Raw genomic sequence first — 18,140 nt, 5'->3', positions numbered from 1 at the left:
AGTCAATCAGGCAAGGACAACTAGTGTACAGAGACCACCACTGGAAGGAGACCACCAAGAGCAGGTCATCACCGTAAAAGACACAGTCTTTGGTGGCTTTGAAGGGTGGCAAGTCACCAACTGGCAGTGGCTGCTTCTTCACCTGGGTGAGGGGCAAGCAAGGAAGCGCGAGAAATATCCAGGAGTTAAAGGCGGCAGAAGCAAGTGACACACACAGTCCAACAACAACAGTAATTATCCAGACAGGTAACACAGGTTGAACACAAGTGGGAAGGAGAATGGAACCATATCCACAAATACACACAGGCCTGCCAGAGCAGACGTCTACATACACACATCTTATGCAAGGAACCTGAGGGCGTGGAGGGCTATGGCCGGAGCTGCGTGAACCCACCTGCCACCCGAAGGGAGAAAAATAAAGTTGCTTGATCCCGTAAAGATTTGAAGTTTTAGAAATTCAAAGTGTCCTCCGCGGTGATTCTGATTGGAATTGACTCGATGGCAGTGAGTGATTTATTATGTTGCAAATACGTCCATGAGTATAGTAGAGCATATAGGGAGCAAAAGGAGTCCTAGTGGCATAGTGGCGACGTGTTGGGTTGCAATCCCCATGGTCAGCAGCTCAAAACCACTAGCAGATCCACGGGAGAAAGACTGGGCTTTCTACTCGTAAATAGTTACAGTCTCGGAAACTCACAGTGGGTCGCTATGAGTCAGCATTGACTCGATGACTGACCGTGAGTTTGGCTTTTGTTTTTGATCGGGAGTGAGGTCCCAAAACCTTCTTTGCCATAACTAAACCCTTTGAAGGGAGCAGTCGCTGCTGCTGTGGGACACTAAGATCCACGGGCATAACGACAATATTCTATGTTTTACTTTGGCGACTAGCAGCAGGGCCCTAGAAAGCTTTGAGCAGCCACCTAAGGTGCTGCTACTGATTTGTCCCCTTCCAGAGCAAAGAAGAGAGAAGAAAGCTGAAGATACGTGGGAACAATTCGTCCAGGAGACTAGTGGGCAAGCAACCTGAACCTCAGCCTCCACGATCCTGAGCCCAGAAGAAACAGACGGTACCTGGCTACCACTCCGGACCACTCTGAAAGGGACCTCTCTAGAAATCACCAGAGTGGGAGAAAAATGTGGAAGAGAACTCAAATAATAAAAAATGCTATTTATTGGTAGAATCGAGATGGTCCATTACATCCTTCAAGTGGCTCGATTTTTAGCCAAATAAGTGATGTCTATAAAGTGAATAATACACTAGGGCTGTGTGCATTTCTTAGATTAAGCACTTGGGATCAAGTGGGTAGCATTTGCTCACAAGGCATGAAAGGCCAGAAGAGGAGGAAGAGGAATTGAAATAGGAAAGGCAGGGAGGATGTGGGGATAAGTGATGTTATACATTGTGGGGATTGTAGTCCAATACTGACAGAAAATATTGACTGTGGACAGAACTGTTGGCTGGAACCTTATTTTTAAAATGTCAAAATGTGAGGATATTGTTTCTTGACCTATCCGCCCACCTAGGTCTATAAACTTAAGGTGATGTTTCTGTCTCTCTAATCCTTCCCAAAGAATTCTGTGCTTTTAGACTTTTCAGTCAAAATGGCAGTTTAAGCATCCGGGAGGAATTCAAATCAGGTCCCTTTGCAGTGCTCTGAAGAAGCCTGTGGGGCAAGATCAAGACTAGGATGGATGGGGTAAGGTTTCCCAACAGAATCCTCATAAGCTAGCCCTTGTCCCCCTCCAAGAAGGAGCTAGTGTGTTTTCATGATGGGAAACAATTACTGGGCACAGTTCTGGCCTTTTCTTCACCAGTGCAGTTTTCCATTTTCTTAAAATTTCTTGTTAAGTCCGTGATTGTTCTGTGTTGTTGGAGAAAGTCTAGCAAGGTCACCTTTTGGGAATCCCCCAGTCACCATAGCCGCTGCTGAGCGGCTCACTCTGCCTTGAATGAAACGGCCTAGCAGGACTCTGACTGGGTTTTCTGAAGGCATCCCCCTGAGCTGAAGAGAAGTGTATCACTGAGAGACTCTGTCTGTAGCCGTCTACTGACAACAAAAAGGTCAACAGAAAGGTTGAAACGTGTTTTGTTTAGAATAAATCTGCCTGCGTGTGAGCTGGGACCCGGTAGCCCTGGTCCACTCACCCCTTTATAACGAGTGGCTGAGCCCCAGAGAGTTTCGAGGACTCCAGGCTGGAAAGAGTTGCTGGCTCAGAGCTTTGTGGCAGCCGAGTGGTCCAGTTAGCAGCAGAGACACTGAAAGCAGATCTCCTGAGGGTTGAGCTGCGCTAACAGAACGGGTGGGTGGTAGAACACGGTTGCTGAGAGAGTGGCAGCTGATCTGAGCTGAGCCAGCAGAGGCCTGACGGAAGAGAGCAGCTGAGAAAACCAAGCTGGCAGCTACACTGGCTATAAGCCAGGGCAGTTAGCAGCAGAAAGGTCAATAGCAGAGATGTTGATGGTGGGTAGCCTGATTGCCAAGTAGCCGATCACAAATAGGCCCGATGGTAGAGAAGCCCAGTGGTGGAGCATGGTAGCTGGGAGAGCAGTGGCTGAGCGAGCTGCGACAATGGCTAGATGGGCCAATTCACAGCGAAGACACCGGATATGAGGGGGCCGGATGGGGGACAGCAACGGAGAGAGGTGTCCTGGTTGGAAGCTGTCCTGCATTGAGGGAGTGAAGGATGGGCTCGCCATCTCTGGGACCTTTCCAGCCCTTGCATGTGCGCTGCCTGCTCCTGACCCTAAGTTGTAGCCCGACCAGAAGACAGTGGCTGTGTTCTGCGAGGCCACTGAAACAAATGATCAAAGCCAGTGGAGAAGCAGGGTTCCTGAGTTAGCAACTGGTGTCAGAAATAACGAACCGTGGAACGTCTCATAGATTTCAATCCTGCTCCGTATCTTTCAGCAATTTAGAAAGTGCACTTTGGTCTAAAAACACCACGTCTTTCTTTGTCTTATGAGCTGTTGGATGAGTTTGAACTGTCGACTTTCCGATTAGCAGTCAGTCGCTAAACCATTTGTGCCACCAGGGCACCTTGCTGGGCATATAGCAGTGGACAAAGGTTCTCATGGAGTGACTGATTCTCAAAGGGTGGATGGATAAGAAGCAACATTTGAAAGAAACATGCTAGCTACTAGGGAGAGAAGGGCAGAGAAGGGGCTACAGAGCACATGCATGGTAGCTTGAGTATTTTCATTTAAGCAGCGTGGTCAAGGAAACCATAACTGAGCAGGAGATATTTGAACAAAGGCCTGCATGGGGTGAGGGAGTGAGCCATGTACTTATTTTGAGGACCAGCGAAGGAACAGGAAGTACAATTAGTTGGTTTGGCAAATTCTAGTAACAGACAGAAGGCAGGATTGCAAGGTAGCAATGGGATTGTAGTAGGCAGAGGCCAGGTAGCACAGGGCCTCTTGGCAACAATAATTTTAGATTCAGTTGATGATGGTAAGTTTGATCGGAGGGGTATCGCAGAGCAATATGGGTGAGTAGCTCAGAGGGCAGAGGCTGTTTTCAGAGACCAGGGTCAGGTCACGAGACCTCTGAGAGGTTGGTGGGGACCAATCCTCTTCAGGCAACATGACCCTCGGGAATGCTTCCCTAGCTTTGTCTTTCAACTACTCAAGACAGCAGTTTATTTCCCCAAAGAATGTCTCCATCTCTAGAGAACATATTCCAATTATTCTAGAAAACAAGGCAATTGGGATTATCATGATATTAATTTTCTCACTTCTCAGAATGAAAACCTATCCAAGGCGGAAACAAAAGGTTAACTCCAGAAAGCCCCCCTCTCCCCATGGGGGAAAACTGGAGCCACCAAGTTAAGTGAAGCCATCGCAAGCTATTTTAAAATCACTCTCCTTCCCAGACCTGATCCTACGGAAGAGAGCAACAGAAACGGGGGCATTTGCTTCCCTAACACCGCGCCTCATTCTGTGCCAGGTGCTGTTCTCAGGACTAGGGGCACAGCAATAAAGAAGAGGTCTGCCCACATGGGGAAGAGATACACAGAAAGTCAACATGCCAAATACGCGCTTGGGTTGATGGGGGAAGTGGCCTGGAGAAACATCACGCAGGGATTCAGAGTTCTTGGGGTGTGTTGCAGTGTAAGATAGCCTTGCAGGAGAAACACTGAAGCATCACATTGAGTCAAGACCTGACAGGGGTGAGGCCACTGGAGGAAGAGCGCTGTGTGAAGGGGGAGGAACAAATGCAAAAGTCCCAAACTGGGAGGTGGCCTCCAAGCACGGTTAGAAAAATGGAATGCAAAGATGATGGAATTTCTCCCTGAACCTCTAGAAGCCCCGCTGAACCTGTCTGGCTATTTTTTTCAACAGTAAGGAGATGGTGCTGGGAAAAGCCTGATATACAACCACTCAAACAAACAGAAACAAACAAACTGAACTTACTGTTTCAACCCATAGTCACTCTACAGGACAGAACACAACTGCCCCCCTTGGTTTCCAAGACGGTACATCTTTACAGAAGTAGCAGCCTCATTCTCTTGCTCTCAGTTGAGCAACTGCTAGGTTCGAACCACTGCTAGCAGCTCAGAGCAGGGCCCTGTAATGAGCAATTCTACAGTGCAGCACTTTACTCCATATCTGACCACAAGGGAAACATGCTGGAGCCAACTCGGTCCTCTCTGACTTCAGTCTCTGAACGCATTGCACTATCTAATAGCTGAAAAGGCCTTCTTAGCGCTTCTGCTTCTGACGATTCCCAGGCCTTGTAAGCCGAGGGCACAACAGTGGCAGAACGGATTTTCTTGCAGGATTTTCGTAGACTTATCAGCTACAGAAAGTAGGAGCTCGCTTGTGTGCAGATCAACGTAATGGGTGCTGTTGTCTTCCAGGTCACACACAGGTGGGCATCCTGAAGCAGCCAAGAGTACAAACCACTTGGCTCGGGTCAATATTTTGTTTGGGGCAAAAATCTGACATTTGGAAAAAATTAGAGAATGTTATAAAACAACAACAACAACAAGTGGCCATCAAGTCCAACTCATGGTGACTCGAGTGTCAGTGTAGAGCTGTGCTCCATAGGCTTTAATGGCTGACTTTGTGGCTATAGATGGCCAGGCCTTTCTTCCACGGTGCTTCAAGAAAACCACCAGTGAAGGGAGACCACAGATGGTGTATGACACAGAATAACAATAATAAAATATAATTGATCAAGGATTCACGATGGTGGGAGAATGGGGAAGGAGGAGGTAAAATAACATTCGTAAGAGTCCCCCAGTAAAGTGATTAATTAAAAATAATAAGAAACTCTAAAAGAAAAAACCCCCACCAGTTTTCTGGTTAACAAATGTTAGCCTTTTGCATTCTCTAAGGATACCTGAGCTTGCATAGAGGGTGGGAGTGAGGGGGGGGGTGCTGGTCATGAAGTGAAAGAGAAACGAACACAGCTCTGGTGTGGGACTCAAGGCTAAAACAAATGGAGTGAGGCCTCCAGGAGCATTTGCCTACCTCAGTGGAAGCAGAGCATTAACTTTCCCCAACCACTCAAAGGAAGTGCTCCAGAGCCCAAGATGGAGGTAGAGATTGAAGGTCTAGGAGAGTCTGACCTTCCCTCAGGGAGGTGCCCTAGAGGGGGCAGGCCTTCCACCTTCCTGTGGTGTGGGGAGAGTCCTAGCATAGCTCTGTACACTATTCAGCTACTAAGTTGAGGGCCAGCGAAAGGACAAAGGCAACAATGACCGCAAACGTAACCACAATGGTTAAGGATGGCGCAGAGCAGGACTACTATAAATAGCAGGGTTGCTACAAGTCAGAACTGACTGGACAGCTCCTAACAAGAAGCTAGACACACACACATAGTATTCCACTTTGGAAATTACCACTTTCTACCAGGTATGCCTATCTAGACGTCATGAATAGCTAATGCTTAGTATATTTGCTGCCTTTATTCTTTTCAGTGCTTTCAGTAAACACCAATCCTGCCATTCCCCCACCACTAAGACACGGAAGGCTCACAAGTGCCAGTACAACAGAAGCACAGTAGGTTCTTAACGTGCACCCGTGCTCTCCTTTATGTTAAAGAAAATGTAGTCCAGGGCCATGTTGTCGTTACTAGGTACTGTCCAGTTGGCCCAGGCTCACAGTGACACTAGGTACAACAAAAGGCAACGTTGCCCCGTCTTATGCCATCCTAACAATGTTGTTTGGCCCATGGCTGTAGCTGCGGTGCCAATACATCTCCTTCAGGGGCTTGCTCTCTTTCTGCTCTCTGCTTTACAGAATGATGTCCTTTTCCAGGGATTGGTTTTTCCTGATAATGTGTCCAAAGTACGGGAGACTCGAAGTTTCGCCATCTCGCTTCTAGGGAGCATTCTAGCCGTGACTCCCTTCAAGATAGATTTACTATGGACATATTTTAAGTCACCGCTTGCTCAAATTCAATGTGAGAGCTGTTCACTTGGGGGGATCCTGTAAAGTGCAGATTTTGATCCAGTGGAGTTGGACTGGGGCAGAAAATCTGTATTTCCAACAAGCTTCCGGGTTTTGCCTCTGCTGTTGACCAGGGGCCACTATGTGCGTAGCAAGTAGAATTTAACAGACCCCAAGTTCTATTATTAACACAACCACCAAACAAAAAGTTTTGCTGGAAATCTTCCGTGGTTGGTAGGGTAACAAGCATTCCAATGACTTTTCCTTAAAAAACACATTCTTCCATGGCAGTGTATTTGCCAGGGTTTATTGAATACATCTTTGGTGTCATGGTTCACAGCACTCTCTTACAAGAAAACCTTGCCAGTTGTCTCTTTGGCCACTGGGCTTTTTGATCTTGGTTTTTGCTTCTGATAATTACCCGCTAATTAGCACCTTCCACCTTGTCACCCACATAGGAAAGATCATCTGGAGGATGTCTGCAGGACCAGGCAGTGTTTTCTCTGTTGTACTTAGGACTGCTGAGTTGGAACCGACTTAATGGCACCTAATAACCACAAGGGTCACATGGATAATTATAAATATAGCCTGCACCTCTGCCTGCAATCCTCAGACAATCCTATACTGATCTCTCAAAAAACCTACACAACAGATCCAAATGGAGGTCCTAAGGGTACTTCCCTCAGTGGAACACACACTTATAATTTACGCTCATAAGCTACATAAGAATTTGTTTTTAAAAAGAGGAAGTACTGGTACCGTCCTAGAGGACAGTGTAAATGTCAGAGCATGAATTTGCAAGTTATCACACCAAAGGAAATCATCTAAAGATGTTACATTCATATTGGGGAGGGCAGTAGGAGTTGTAAATTACTTTTTTTTTTTTTTACTCAGAATTCCCCCCAATATATTGGAGGGAGCTTGGTGCATTCTAATCAAAGTATCTACTCAGGGAAGAAGGGTGGGCTCTTCACGGAAAGCAATTACAGTATTTTCCTAATATCCCAGGTGGGTCTCCACTAACAGCCTTCCAAACAAAAGGAACACCCCAGTTTGATGAGTCATGCACTTGTATTAGGAAGAACCGGCTGTGCTACTCTCTGGAACGATGTGCTCCCACTGCGGCCTTTTAAAAATAACTTTCCAATTTTCTGAATAGGTAATATCCTGACACGGAAAAAAACCCTCCAACAGCAACAAAAATGCACACCCAAAAAAAGAATCTTCCTTCCTCTCATCACCCCCCATCTCCCCAGAGGCAATCATTGGTTTATTTCTTTAACTTTTATTATGGAAAATATCAGCCATACAGTTAGATTTTTATAAGGTGTCTGTCCATGTGTTATGCACCACTCAGTTTCAACAGTGAAAGGCATCTCGCGTTCTTATTTTATCCTTTCCCCGGCTTTTTTTGTACAGGAGTATTTGAAAAAAATAAATTCAGACACCACATTAACTTATCCATCGAATGTTTAGCGTGTTAACGTAAATATTAAAAAAAAAAACCCACATAACCCGTGATCACACCCAATAAGGTTAAAATGATGATCCCTTAATAATCGTTACACTCCAATAGTCACGGGGCCATCACTGCACGGGAGTGGGGCTGATGGAATACATTATGAGGGTATGTGGTCCGACAGGCTGGAACCGGTGGCCGCCGTGCGTCCAAGCCTCAGGCCTTCCCGTCCCCCGCCGCACTGTCATTACCTGCGCCCGGCCCTGACCCGCAAGGCCAGGTCGAAGGCGGCTCGGAGCCGGGAGTTCCCGGCCTCCCCTTTCCCAAGCGGTGGCCCCAGCAGGCCCGGCGCAGCTGCATAACCCACTGTCCCCAGACACCGGCGAGTCCCTGGAGGGGAAACGATTGACACAGCTGCCTGCACTGCGTCCCCGGCTCTCCCTCGCGGCACCTGCTTCTCCCGGCGGGGCTGGAGCGGGACCTCGATCCCAATCGCGGGGGTGGAGGGGGGTGGGCCAGGCCAACAGCGACCATTCCACCCGCTGCCCACTCGCCTTCGGACGCTCCATGGTGGGGTTTTAGCGGACTCGGACTACGACTCCCGTCGGGCCCAGCGCCCGAACCAATGGCGGGCCCCGGAGCGTGCGTGACGCGGCGCCTGCGCGGCGGTTTGAGTAAGCGGCCGCGCTATTGGCTGCGGGGTCGGACGGCCGCGCGGGGCCTGTGGGAAGCGGAGTGACGGAGCGAGCGGCTGTTGGAGGAAGGAGGTGGGGGCCGGGAGCGCAAATGGCGTTGAGATGGTTCAGGGCCCTGTTCAAACTCCAGCGCTGACCATTCACCGGCGGAAGCGGCGGCGCAGGAGGTGGCGGCGGCCCAGCGGGGGCACGTAGCGGGCTCCGGTACCGGTTCCGGCGGTGGCGGCCCAGGAGGCCTAGTCCCGGGCCCGGCCGGCGGCGGTCAAGGCGGGGAGGGAAGTTGCGGGGTCGCCGCCTCCAACCCCCCAGCCCCCTCCGGTTTCCTATTTACCGAAATCGGAGTCCCGGGTTTTGACGGTGGCGGAACTCCCTCCATCATCCCCCTTCCTCACTTCGCGCACCCGCCGGCCCTGCTCTCCCGCGCGGGGCTCCCGCGCCCGTCCGTGGGCCGTTGGGAGCGGGAGAGGCGGAGGCGGCCCGAGGCCAAAGCACCCGCCAGGCGCCGAGGGTAAGTGAGGTCTCGGGCGGCTGCCGAGGCCCGGCGCGAGTCCGGGTGGGGGACGCCGGGGGTGGTGAGAGTCTCCCTGCCTCCCCTGCCCAGTCTCGCAGGAAGTTGGGCAGGGGAACAACCTACAGAACTCTGTATTTTTTCGCCCCTCTTTCCCTTTTTCTGAGTTCTTTCCGGGCGGTTGCCGATTTCTCTGGCTCCCTAAGCCGCGCCTAGGATGTTGATCTGAGCCGTAGATCTTTCCCTGCGCCTCTCACCCCTCTCACCGGCACTGAGGCCTTGACACGGTCCTGGGGATTCGGTGACGGCGGAGGCTTCCGGGGCGTTGGGAGCAACATCCCTTTCCTAGGCGGCGGGGTGGGGAGGGGAAAAGAAAAGTTGCCGGAGCTTCCAGCCGGAGGAGGGCCGCCTCTCCCCCTACCTCCTTACGCACCGTCAGCCTCCAGGTGAGGCTTTCTGGGAGGTTCGATCTGCCCCCTTCGACTTAACCTTTTATGGAAGGCCTAAGGCGGACGAGACGGTAGATTTGGAAAGGGCGAACGTGTGTGGGGCTCCTATCGTTCATTTCTCTGGAAAAATCGACCTTGCTTTGGGTCGAGGCTAAAGTCTGTCAACTGAAAAGACTTGGTTGTGAAAGACTTGGTTGTGAATTCTTTTCCACTTAGGGGAGTCTTTCGAGTTTGAAGCCTGAACAAGGTGTCCTTTCTGTGCTTGGGGTCCACTTAAAAGTGTATAGCAATTTCTGCACTCATTGATAAATTGATCCATATTTTACTGAGATCATGCCACGGCAATAGTCTGCGAACTTAGGAAAGAAAAAGAACATTTATGGAAAACTACAAAGGAAACAAAAAGTAGAAGTCCCTTGTCATCCATCACTTCCTTAGATTCTGCACATTAGCACTTAGATTTTATCTACGCTGGTCTCATTTCACACTCCCTACTTAGTATTAGAAAAAAGATAGCTGACGTTTACAAGACGTGCTTTCTTGAAACGTAGGCGAAATATTGTTATTTAGAATAACTCCTTATCTCCAAAGTAGGTGACTCGATTTAAGATTTTCAGCAGTGAATGTGTTTTCCTAAGACTGTTTCAGTGTCATTGTTCTGCTGTCGGGCATGAAGAAGCTCAAGTTGAAATTTTTGGCGTGGCCTTAGTTTGCATTTTCAGGTCATTGCCCATGTGTGTCCAGAACGTTCAGACATCGTTAATGTATCTGTGCGGGGAGGTCTGCAGGTCAGGGCTTTACTTTCTTGAAGGAATTGAGAGGAAAATGACAGTTGTCCATGCTAGCTTCCCAGTTTGTATAGTTTTGTTTAGGATATAAGTAACAAAGATAAAGCAAAATTCTTTAGTATAAATCTGTATTATAAGGGAAAGATGTTTTCTCCAGGTAGCCAGTTTTATGACTTGTTAACATATTTTTCAGATGCAAATTATATTGCTATTTTCTTTTAACACAGATATGTATGGTGACCAGATCATTATTTTGCCAGATTAGAATTGGCTTCTAACCAACCATAGGAGGGGGGACTTTTTCTATTGAATCTATGTTAAACTAAGTTGGCTAGTGGGTCGCTACAAAACTTGGAGTTATAGGTAAAATGTAAGTGAAATTGTGTTGAAAGTTTCAAAGTAATGGAAAATTTTAAGCCTGGAGGCAGTTTATTTTATTCCAAGTTATCATGGAATTTAAACTCTACGTCTGAGATAATGGAGACGAAGTACAGCATTAAAATAATGTAATTTGCTTTTTATAAAATTTGACCCTTACTGCCCTGACAATTTTCTCTTGGCTCAGTGGGTTAAGAGTTGGACTGCAAAGTGGAAAAGGTTGATAGTTCAAATCCACCTGCCTCACTACCGAAGACAGACAACGTGACATGACGGTCTGTTTCTATAGATTGACGACTTTGGTAACCCTTTGGTGCTGTTCTACTCTGTCCTTTAGGGCTCTAGTCACTTCATGTTGAGTTGGAATTAACTTGATGTTAGTGGACTTTAAAAAAAAAGAATTTCTTATTAATGTAGGTAAATTCTATGCTTCTTTATAAAACTAACAGGAAAATACAAATAATCTGTTTCTGTTGCTTTGATTAATATTACATGGACCACTGTAGTGTGCTGGTATTTACCAGTTCCAGAAAATTTAACTGCAAATGAGAACCGCACTCTAGGGACAAGGAGTTGGGATGTGACTATCTAAGGCAGTGGTTCTTAACCTTCCTAATGCCGCGACCCATTAAGACAGTTCATGTGGTGGTAACCCCCAACCATAACATTATTTTCGTTGCTACTTCATAGCTGTCATTTTACTACTGTTCTGAATCGGGCTACCCCTGTGAAAGGGTTCTTCGATCCCTCAAAGGGGTCAAGACCCACAGGTTGAGAACCGCTGATCTAAGGACATTTTCAAGTAACCGTTGAAAATATATTAGACCAAGAATTAGAATCTTTAAGTTTGAGTTAAGAGATACAAGCAGTAATACATAAGAAAGCACCACATTCTGACCCTTTTTACTTAATATGAATAAACTCAACTGCTGTGGAGTCCATGCCCACTCATAGCTCCTCTAGGGACAGGGTAGAACTGCCCCTGTGAGTTTCAGATACTGTTTCTGGAACCCCCTGGCCCCTGGTGGTATTGAACTGCTGATTTTATGGATTGTAGCCTAACTCGTATCCACTATGCCCCCAGGGCTCTGTTAAATGAGTAAGTGGTCTGAAATTTTTTTTCTTAAATCCTAATTTTCATCAACTATTTGACATTTTGAAAGGCAGAAAAAATATCAACATTTTGTTCTATTTAAGCTCTTCCAGTATATTAAGGTATTGATTCTTTTCAGATTGGTTTTTTAAAGGTAAAAATGATATATGCAGAGTAAATTGTTCATTTATAATGTAGCTGTTTTACTGTAAGTTGATTTTGGGGATGCTCTTTTAGAAATTGGTAGTCAAGCTATTTTACTTTGGAAATTGTCTATGAATATGTACATATGAAGTAAAAAATGAGCCTTCCTCTTGCCCTCCATTTTCCCCATGTTAGTACTAACCAGGCTCATCCCTGTTTAGCTTCTGAGATTAGGGCACATTCAGGGTGGTATAGTTGTAGACTTTTAAATCAATTTTTAAAGTTGACTTCTAAGGTTGAAAAATAAGATGGCACTTTTAAAAGTTTAGTTTTTATATTCAGTGTTACATATTTAATTTTATATAGTGTTTGTGTATATTTATATATACACATATATTTGTGTTTTTTTTCCCTACAGAGAATATGAAACAGGTGTCAAAATGACATCCAGATTTGGGAAAACATACAGTAGGAAGGGAGGAAATGGCAGTTCAAAATTTGATGAAGTCTTTTCCAACAAACGCACCACCCTTAGCACAAAATGGGGAGAGACCACATTTATGGCTAAATTAGGGCAGAAGAGGCCCAATTTCAAACCAGACATCCAAGAAATCCCGAAGAAACCTAAAGTGGAAGAAGAAAATACTGGGGATCCTTTTGGATTTGATAGTGATGATGAATCTCTACCAGTTTCTTCGAAAAATTTAGCCCAGGGTAAGGGTTCCTCCTATTCAGAATCTAGTGACGCTGCTCAGCTGGAAGATATCACATCTGTACTTGAAGCTAATAGCAAAATTGGTCATTCAGTGGGTGAAGACAATGTTGAATCTGACAAATGCTTACCTGTGGAGGATACTCTTGTTGGAAAAGAAAGGAGCACAAACCGTGTCTTAGAAGGTGACGCAAGCAAAAGTAGCTGTGCTAAATTAATAACTTCAGGTAAGTTTTGATTTCCTTTATCCTGATCTATAGCATCAGGCGAGCCTTTTTTTTTTCTTCAGGCAAGCCATTTTAGTTAAATGACTTAAATCCTAAAATATTAATACAGCTTGGATTTTCTTTCTGCATTCATTGGGGAATATTGCCATTTTATAAAGAAATCAATTGGGAGTTGGAATTTCATTTAAATAACTTGGATATTAATGATCTAGACTTTTAAGAGTGCATTTTGGGAACAGCCATTTATAAATCTGACTCCAGTTCCAGCTAGATACAACTCTTACAGTATGATTTACGTGTCTCGTTTCTGCTACTTTATAGAGAGTTTGGAAGGGTATTGATTATGAGAATTTGAGATGAGCATTTACAATGGAGGGATACCCTTCCCTCCAGATTTATCTACTAAGGGAACTTTGGTACAAATTGAGATTAGTGTGGAATCCTTTGGGGGTACTAGTAATTTATATTATGTTTTAATCCATAATTCTGGTGGGGTGGTGTTGGTTTTTCTTTTTTTGTTTTGTTTTTTAAAATGTTAATGCATAATCTGCAATCTAGTACTTTCATAAAATGGTATATTTTGTTAGCTCTGTTTCTACTCAAATGTAAGAGACTTTGGACTTAATAATAAATGATAAAGGCACAATTAATTAAAAGACTAAAGCACTGAAATGGAATGTGCGAGAAGAGAACACCGCCATTAATAGGACAAAGACATCAATTGCACATGACAAACAGCTTAGTTCTCAAGTTAATAGTCACACTTCAGTGATAGGAATATTTCTATAGATCTTGTAATTTGAAGGAAATACAAAACTTAGTTTGTCCCACACTGAATTCTTCGATGGGACTTGTTCTTTGGGGAGCTTAATACAGGTGGATTAAATGGCATAGGAGAGTGTGCCTTGCATAGTTTTAATAAAAATGCTGAACATTTTCACTCCTTTCGTACTCTCACCCTTGGATGGGAGGGTAAGCCGGCTGTTACTGTCACTCTGTTGCTCTTCTTGGTTAATTCTCGGTTGGCTGTCCTTGCTGCTTTGTCTACATTTCTCCTGAAGCACACTTTTATAAGTTAGTGGTGGGTGAAGTCTTCATTTAAAACACTGAGAATGTAGAAGTTTTCACAGGTCAGCCCTTAAATTCAGCACATAAAATTGTGCTGAAATGACCTTTAAGCTCTTCTTTTCATACAGTACCAGCAAAGAAGTTAGTGACTGTAGTGGTGGGTCGAAACGATTCACTCATTGATTTTTCAACACCACGTTTATTGAATACCTACTGCGTGTCAGCCAAATGCTATTAACTTCATTTATCAAATGTTCTTAATGGCACTTGGTTCTCAGAGGTCCTTTACTACTTAATCCACCTTGTAAGGCAGGCTAGTGGAAGATGAGGCTGAGCCAATGAGGGTGGATGGTCAAGGGATCAAGAGAGGCTCTGATGGCTGGGGTATTGATAAGGATTAAATAATGCTTAAAGGGATTCCAGGAACCTAGGAAATTAAATATTTATGGGCAGCAATTGACACAGTGCCTGAAACAATTGTGAGGAGGGTGCAGGACCGGGAAGGATGCCCTTTTGTTAAATGAGGGGGGTCCAGAAAGTTTGAAAAAATGCCATTGCCTTTAATTCCATTTTTCTACGAACTTTTTGACGCCTGCTTAGACAAGTGAGTCCAGTTGGAATTGACTCAAGGACCCTTAACAGCAACAGACAGCAATGGCTTTTGTGACTGCTGATATTTTTATATGTGCCCAAACTGCCATTTGAATTTGCATGGTGAGAAATGGAAACAATTCCTAGTCTAATGTTTATAACTAAATATAATTCTGAGGCTCATACTCTGAACTGATTGTGAGAACTCAAAATATATACTGAAATTCCGACTAGTAGATGTTCAAGAACATTACCTTGAGTTGGAAGTGAATGGTGTAACCCTATATATTTTTCTCTTCCCACTTAACCACTCAGCTGCAGTGGATAAGGAAGGAACTTTGAGAGAGAATACGTCTCAATAGTTCTCTAATACACACAAGAAATTCTGTGCTAAACTACTGGCAAGATCAGCAGTTTGAAACCACCAGCCTCTTGGGAGAAAGATGAGGCTCTTTGCTCTAGCCAAGAGTTACAGTCTGGGAAACCCACAGAGGCAGTTCTACTCTGTCCGATAGACTTATTGTGACTCATAATTGACTCTGAGCTTATGAGTTAGCAATATGCAAGTTAGCAATTTGGGGTTTTTTAACCCTGTTATTGGGGGCTTGTACATCACTTATAATCCACACACCCATCCACTGTGTCAAGCACATTTGTACATTTGTTGCCATCATTCTCAAAACATTTGTTTCTACTTGAGCCTTTGGTATCAGCTCCTCAATTTTTCCCCCTCCCTCCCCACTCCCCCTCCCTCATGAACCCTTGATAATTTATAAGTTATTATTTTGTCAAGTTAGCAGTTCTTAAATGGTTTCTAAGTTTGCAAATTGGCTCTTTCTAGAATTGCTTCTATACTTTGACCATTCTCTTTTTGCCCCTCCCTCTCAAAATTTATCATTTCCCTTGCGTCTTGATACTCGTATTATGTCCATCAGAGTGTCATTGTCTTTACTTGCAGAAAGCCTTTGCTTTTATTTTTCTTATTTTTTGGAAATCCTTTGCTTTTAATTGAAAGTTGGTTTTTTTTGGTTTTTACTGTTAGACATAAAGTTTGTTGTTTTGTTGCTGATAATGCTGTATGTTTTAACTGAAGTATTGTTTTTTCGGGGGGTACTCCCTCATATATCTATGATCATTTGATCTTCATGGTGAGTTGACCTTTTCATTACTATGTTGTTAGTGCCATCGAGTCAGTTCCAGCCCGCGGCAACCCAGTGCACACAGAATGAGACACTACCTGGTCCTGTACCATTATTGTACTATCATGTCCATCACTCTTCTGATTTTGTCTTAAATTCGATTCTCTATGTTTGTAAGAATGCTAACCCTTTTCTTTTGGTTATTTGCATGTGAACTTTTTGGGTTTTTTTAAAAATAGTTCAAGGTCTATTTATTGACCTTTAGGAGTGTTTTCCAGTTGAGTCTGATGGGGTGCCACGCCCTGGCCCCACAGTCTATTTTTGGTATTCCCTGGGGACTTCATTGCTCTGCTCCTCTTGCTGTTCTGTTGCACACCCTTAGTGTTTTGCGTCAGTGTGGCGGGGTCAGATTGGGCGCAATTCCCACACTATATCTCCAGTATTGTCCCCCATAGTATTAAGGGTCAGTGAGGGATGGCATGTCTTATAGTGGGACCGGCCCTATGGTCCCTTCTGTGCTTCGGCTGCTCTGAATGGGAATATTGGCCTCAGGCTTAGTGGGCTAGGAACTGTTCCACTCTTCCTCCTCCTTCATTTGCTCCCGTGTGCTCTGATCAGACAGACATGTCCCTCTCCCTGAGCTGTAGTTTCCGTGCCGTCCTCTGAAGTGAAGTGAATTCTTCTGCCTTCTTGGGGGGGGGGGGGTGTTGCCCATGTAGTTGGGAATGGTGCCAGCCCCTCAAACCTCTTTATTGGTTTCCTGCTTTGTGTCAGTATGTTGCATTCACATCTTGGAGCACTGGGTTGAAGTCTGGTCCCTCTTTCCCTGTGGAGATATAAACAATACCCTTCCCTTGGGTGGGTTAGTGCCCTGTGCCCCCGCTACTCATGTCCCCCCCCCTTTTAGTTGGCTACCATGTGTGTCAGGTTTTTTCTTATATTCTTTAACTTTCAACCTATTTTTCTTGTTGGGGCTAAGGTGTATGTCTCTTGTAAACAGCATGTATATGTCATGGTTTGTATTATGGTTTTTGTTTTTGATTTAAAAAAATCAATTTATTGTGGGCTCATACAATTCTTATCACAATCCATACGTACATCCATTGTGTCAAGGACATTTGTTGCCATCATCATTCTCAAAACATTTACTTTCTACTTGAGCCCTTGATATCAACTCCTCATTTTTCCCCTCCCTCCCTGCTTCCCCCTCCTTCACGAACCCTTGATAACATAAATTATTTTGTGCTTTGCTGCTCTGTTTCTATAGGAACACTTAATCCATTTGCATTCACTATAACCAGAAAGTGAGTTAATATTTTTATAAAACAATTTTATTGGCATATAAGTCACAAATTAGGTGATTCAAGAACTCAATCATATTAAAAATCAACATTTTCTTTATTCTGGCATTCATTGTTAGCTCCCCAACCCCCAAACTTTCCCTGCCATAGTAAACTTTAGCATGAGGGTAGGATCTAACTCTTTCAACTTCTCTCCTGCTCTCTGATTCATGACAGAATTTTTTGTGGTAAGGGGAGAGGAAAAAAACAGCTAATCAGATGATGTTTGGAAGAGTCTGAAAAGGACATGGTTCAGACTTGATTATCTTCTATCTAGTGGAGTGTTGGCAGAAGTTCAATGGACATGGCGGCTGAGTTTGTAGAGCAAGTCAGGGAAGCCCTTGAAGGGCAGTGCCGGGCATGGGGAGTACTGGTGGGTTTTGCCAAGCAGCAATGTGTAAGTTCAGACACGGTCAGTATCGTCCTCTAGAGAATGCCTCTTTATAGACGTTCCCATGAAAGCAACTCAAATTATTTTATTGGGAGCTCTTAAGGTAAAACATTCCATAATTCAGTCACATCAAGCATTAGTGTACATGTGTTACCACGGTTTCAACACATTTTCTTCTTGAAGTCCTTGGTATCAGCACCCCTCTATCCCCTCCCTCCCCCACCCTGTACCCCAGGAGCTGTTGTATTTGTTGCTGTGTCTTACACCATCCAGTATATCCACTCACATACAGATTGTGTGGTTTGCTCCCCTCCAGTGTGGGGGCTACACAGTCTGCAATGCTATTATTAGCAACCCCTTCCCCCTGTCTGCCCTGTGGACACCTCATGATCACACAGTTGGTGTGCTTCTCCCACATGGCCTTCGTTGCTTCCCTGCTAGATGGCCACTTGTTTAACTATAAGCAAAAGTGAGTTAAAACTACAAGGAAAAGTGAGTTAATTCTCTTTACTGGGATTTGGCATGTCTTCATCCTGTGTCTTTTTATTTTTGTGTTTGTTTTTTCTTAGTAAACCATTTTGCTTTCCTTGTGTCTGTGTCTAAGGTAGTTCACTACTGGTTACCATGAGTGTTCCCCGTAAGCTGTTTGTATGTCTAAAATCCTAGAGTGTTTTAAGGAGCCCTGGTGGTTTACCTGTTGAGCTGGTAGTCAGCAGTTTGAATCCACCAGCTGTTCTGTGGAGAAAGATGAAGCTTTCTCC

The 18,140-nt window shown here is 44.9% G+C and overlaps 1 protein-coding gene across 3 annotated transcripts in view; it reads left to right on the top strand.

The window, feature by feature from the left end:
* The first annotated feature begins 8,566 nt into the window (after positions 1-8,566).
* WAPL (WAPL cohesin release factor) overlaps positions 8,567-18,140 on the top strand; it is an 80,894-nt gene continuing 71,320 nt past the window's right edge. For 2 of the 3 annotated variants that reach the window (XM_075561000.1, XM_075560998.1), the window contains exons 1-2: positions 8,630-9,059; positions 12,330-12,850. In XM_075561000.1, the coding sequence (XP_075417115.1) occupies positions 12,352-12,850 (499 nt within the window). In that variant the 5' untranslated portion in view covers positions 8,630-9,059; positions 12,330-12,351. The other variant, XM_075560999.1, reaches the window with a different exon arrangement.

This window comes from Tenrec ecaudatus, chromosome 10 (genome assembly GCF_050624435.1).
Source record: "Tenrec ecaudatus isolate mTenEca1 chromosome 10, mTenEca1.hap1, whole genome shotgun sequence".
NCBI lineage: Eukaryota > Metazoa > Chordata > Mammalia > Afrosoricida > Tenrecidae > Tenrec > Tenrec ecaudatus.
Note: the sequence above shows the minus strand (reverse complement) of the source record. Positions and strands in the feature narration are given on the sequence as shown.